Source organism: Pinus tabuliformis, chromosome X (genome assembly GCF_031772625.1).
Source record: "Pinus tabuliformis cultivar Carrire ecotype Pingquan chromosome X, CPIR1, whole genome shotgun sequence".
Classification (NCBI taxonomy): domain Eukaryota; kingdom Viridiplantae; phylum Streptophyta; class Pinopsida; order Pinales; family Pinaceae; genus Pinus; species Pinus tabuliformis.
The window spans coordinates 1,274,648,528-1,274,653,684 of NC_142308.1; the positions used below are offsets into that span (position 1 = coordinate 1,274,648,528).

Genomic DNA, 5,157 nt, shown 5'->3' on the forward strand with positions numbered 1-5,157 from the left:
TCCCAAATATGCCACTCATGAATGACAACGGACCACTTGATACCACCATGATCACAAGAAGAAAAGCATGAAACCATGTCCATTTTCATAGAATATTTTCCCAAATCCAGAATCTGGCCATAAAAATCTGAGAGATAACATGGTCGTATTCTCGCTCTATCAGAAAGTAATAGCGAATAAAGGGCACTAACACCAAATGCCCTAAAAGTCGTAGAACCTTTGTTCAAGATTTTATTCCAGCTTAATACCACTTCGTATCACTATGTATTACGATTCTCAAGATTATTTTCTTTTCAAATCCACCCTCTTAATTTGCCAGATAAAAGTATGCAAAACCAGAGACAGGCATAGAAAATTTCCCTCCCATTATTCAACACTTTAAAACATTTAAAACATCAAATCCATATAGTTCTCCCAAAAGCGGGGATCTGCATATTTTCAAGACAGTAAATCATAATAACCTAGGAGGATTTAAAGAAAGTGAAACAAGGAAAGAAAAGCATTTACAAAAGGAGGGCCGGAAAGCCTGTCGGTCAGCCGGTATAAATATGTACTGCGATGACAATAGTGAACAGCGCAAAGAGCCCGAAGAATATAAGGGAGTGAACCAGAATCGATCTACCGCTAGTCCCGAAGTTGCCGAAGTCTACAGTCCGATTGTTGCCGGGAAACTGGAACAAGAGCCCAGGCGTCAGCAACACGAACAAGATCACTCCCACGAGGACCGGCCCCCAATCCGCCATTTTTATCAATTTGAGTTTTCTTCCACCAGAGATAATACGGACGCGCAGAAATGCAAGTACCGCATGCACAGATGAGAGCAACTTATGAGTGTCGAACTCGGGTGTCTGGATCAAACCAGGAAGAAGAAATAGGAATCTGGAGGGTTTGCGCTTTCAAAGTTCTTGACATGTGCCTTATATTTAACAACAGGAATGGACTGGGGTATGATTCCCGGCGTGGGTCGGCCATGAAAAGTGGTTTCAAATTTGTAATCGTTCTGAGATTCGGTAGTTGTGGAGCCCCCAATGGCCCCGGATCATTTTCAAATCAAATTTCACGTTGAACGAGACAAATAAACTGTTTTCAAATGTTTTTCTTTATGGATATGTCGGGTGGCCTCGCATTTTCCGTCCATGACAAAAATAGCACAGAGAACAAGAAGAGTTGACATCGTAACGTGTATAGTTCCATCTTAATTCTCACTCAAAGGTTTTAAGCTACCTATAGCTTCAAAAGTTGGTGACTTTTAATTCTCACTCAAAGGTTCTAAGCTACCTATCGCTTCAAGAGTTGGGTTCACCATCGTAAAGTAGGGATTATAAATTTATTTATTTATTATGGTCATTTGTAAGATTGTAAATTGCATTTTGTGATTTTATCTAAGAGATCAAGATTCGATTCTTGATAATAAGAGGTGGCAGAGAAATCGCCTCTCGAGTAGTTTCGATCGGTATACATTGAGTCTCGACACTGGACCATGGGATTTGTGGGGAATTAATTTCGACACGTATATATTGAATTTTGGGAGTGGATCGTGAGACTTGTGGGAATTAACCTTACACGTAGTTGTTGGACTAAGCACATGTGGCTAGACACATAATTGAACTTTGGGAGTGGACCGTGGGACTTGTGGGGAATTAACCTCACACGTAGTCGCTGGACTAAGCACATGTGGCTAGACACATAATTGAACTTCAGGAGTGAACCATGGGACTTGTGGGGAATTAACCTCACATGTAGTCGTTGGACTAAGCACATGTGACTAGACACATAATTGAACTTCAGGAGTGAACTGTGGGACTTGTGGGGAATTAACCTCACATGTAGTTGTTGGACTAAGCACATGTGGCTAGACACATAATTGAACTTCAAGAGTGAACCGTGGGACTTGTGGGGAATTAACCTCACATGTAGTCGTTGGACTAAGCACATGTGGCTAGACACAATATGCATCGATTAAATATGGTATTTAATAAAAGCAAAGAATTGGAATAGGAAGGAAGAGGAGTACAAATGGATAAGGAGGGTATTGCACATTAAGCTATTGTTGGAAACATAATTTTTTAGTGTTATATTTTTTTCTATATTATTTATTTAAAAAATTATGAAAAGTTATAAGTGAAGATGAACTTCTTCTCTTTCCTTTTTTTTTGGTATAATTGAGGTTTAGCGTATAATCGTAATGTCGTGTGAGAGAAAGTGAGGAGTGACATTTTTTAAAAATGAAATTTCACTCGAGTATTTTACCGATTAAATCACCATCATAAAATCAATTTGATTCCATTCATTCTAAATAAGTTCTTTTAGTTTTCACTTTAGATCCACTTATTGAAATTCAATTATTGACTCTACTTTCCACTTACCAAAGCTAAATTGTGTGCCTTATCCTTAGAATGGGTTTCTTCATGCACACAATTGGATGTTATCAGTAGGGGACGTGCCAATAGGCATGTATCAAGAATCTAAAGAAACCTCTTGGAAGATGAATCCATATGCCATAGATCATGTATTTATATGTGTTATATTAATGAAATGCATTTTATGTGTATTTCCATTTAGGTGTGTTCTAACAGTGGCATTAGAGCTACAATTTTGCGGTCTTCCTTAGCCTAAGGGCTCCTCCTTACATAGTCCTTGTCGGTTCTCTTTTCTTGATCGACTCAACTCTCTATTGTCTTCATTCTCTACTTTGACCTTGTCATTGGCCATCAATTCTCCCTTGTTCTTCCCCTTAATATTGACTTGGTTGACTTTGTTGATCTACCTGTTGTTTCGTTTGATTTTGCACCGAAGTGGCATTATCCTTTAAAAGTTGGAGAACTTGTTGTTGATGCTCGATGTGATCTTTCACTGCTTGAACCTTTTTCTTCTTGATATGTCCTTCTATCTCTAGAGTTTGAGGAGTGGTAATTTCTTCCAATCCTTTACAAGATATGGTCGGATTCATTTCTTGATGCTCGATGTGGATATAAGAAGCAATTCAATTCTCTTGCTACCTTACAATGAATAAAATTGTGGGTACTTCCTGAATCAATCAACACTATTACCTTTTTCTCAAGAAAAGATAGAAAAGATAGATCAATGCCTTAGAATTCAGCCTCTTCGAGGGGTACGCTTCCTGGTTTCCATAATTTTGCTTTCCACTATGTCACAAAGCCCTTTTACTCTTTCCAATTGTTGTGGTGTTGCTCTAAAGAAGGTGTTGCTCTTTGTATCCTCATAATGTGCTATCATTTCCTTCGTGAAAATTGACCACGTAACAAGTTGTTTACGAGAACAAAGCCCTTTGTACCATAAAAATTGATCTGGTTCAAAACATGAAGATGCAATACATACCTTTTGTAACAGTTGTACACCATGTAGATCAAAATATTGCTCCATCTAAAGTATCCAATTTACCAGATCCTTGCCATCAAACTTCCTCATCTTGCTTTTTCTTGATTTTAGGAGCTCGACCTTGAGACGACTGTAACTCTGTACTTTCGGATCTTTAAGTTCTGAAATTGTGATCTATAGTAGCCCTCTGTGTCCTCTTTCCAATGCCACTAGTTTGATCCAAATTGGATTCTCTAAGGAAGAGTTATGCACAATCTCCCAAGATGACCTAATTATAGACCTTTCCAGAAGAGCGAACTTGTATGAAGTTCCACGTGTACAATTTTCGATCTTTGGTTTTAAAAAAGATATACAAGAAACTACAATCTGTCCTCTTTCTGTACCTTCTTACGAAATTTCAATCCGATCCCCAGAGAGAAAGTTATGACGATTTTCCCCAGGTCACCTGTTTTGAATGTAATTCAGGAGTCTGAAAAAAGACCAACTTCCTCAGATCATATCTCCGCAAATATCGTGCGAAAAGCTCTGAAATTCGGACCCAAGGTTCAGCGCGATTTCTTCTCAAATGGGTTTTTTGCGACATATAAAACGTCACAGAAAAAAAGTTATAGTGAAAATGCCATGATGACCTGTTTGGAGCAGCGAAACCCTAGAATCCAAAGCTCTGATACCAAATGTTATGAAACCAGCTCAAGAAAAGATAGAAAAGATAGATCAACGCCTTAGAATTCAGCCTCTTCGAGGGGGCAACCTCCTTTACATTACATAAATGAACAATTCTTGGATGATACAAATGAAAAGACCTCCTTTCTATATATAGGAGTCTAAGGGGTGATAACATAATCAGAGCCGACATAACAATAATAATGTAAGGGCACAATAATAACAATAGTGGGCTTCTATGGGGCACAATAGTAACAATATGGGCACTACATGGGTACATCAATATAATAAGTGGGTTATACTAATAACAATAAGGGGTTACACTAGTAGTATAGGGGCCTAACAGACTTATTGCTACAAGTAGTTGTTCTTCAACTCTTGTGCCCAGAATAAGTGAGACATTAGGGTTTCCATGGAAGCCTATCCATGGCTCATCTATATGTTAATTCACACTTGAGTTTTTCCTCCAACTCGACTCTCCTTGACCTTGAGTCATTTGATTACCACCAGACTGTATTCAACACAACAAAATCTCCAGTTTTTTGTTCATGGGTGTTCTAAATACTTTGTGTGGGCACTTTCAATATTTCATGATGTTTTTGTCAAGCCCATAATAGCCTCTTTCCTTCTTCACAATTTTCTCTAGCTTGTGGCTATAGTGTTTGTTAACTCAATCTAAGTTAAGGTCGTTCACAGAAGACTAATGCTCTTGCTTTTGGGTTTCATCTAGATTTGAGTTTTAATCATGAATTTACATAATTCTCTCACAATGACTAAGGTCTAGAACCCTACTTAGCTCCTACATAGGTTATGTAGGAGCATTGGGGCCATGATCCTTCTACTTGATATTGTTCACACAATTGTGTCCCTTTATTTATGAGAACTCATACTACTTGGCTTAGTCGTGGTCTTCTAACTTGCAAGTTTTAGCTTTATAGTTTAATCCATTCAAATCTTGAAAACTTGAATCAATAGATTTTATTAGCACCAATTCATGTGCAAATTAGGTCGTCATTGAAGCTTTGGTATGGTTTGTTGGTAACACTATCAAATTTATTAAAAATAGTGACATTTTGGTCAAGGGATTTGGTAAATCTCCACTAAAGTTGTCTTGAAAACTATGTTGGGAAAGGGAAGAACCCAATCTTGATTATT

General features: G+C 37.9%; 1 protein-coding gene across 1 annotated transcript; it reads right to left on the reverse strand.

Annotated features, from left to right (window-relative positions):
• Nucleotides 1–348: 348 nt before the first annotated feature.
• On the reverse strand, nucleotides 349–973 carry LOC149144645 (uncharacterized). The gene has a single exon (XM_089449059.1). It carries the CDS (start codon nucleotides 741–743, stop codon nucleotides 534–536), a length of 210 nt encoding a protein of 69 aa, XP_089305185.1. The 5' UTR covers nucleotides 744–973; the 3' UTR covers nucleotides 349–533.
• Between the last annotated feature and the right edge of the window lie 4,184 nt (nucleotides 974–5,157).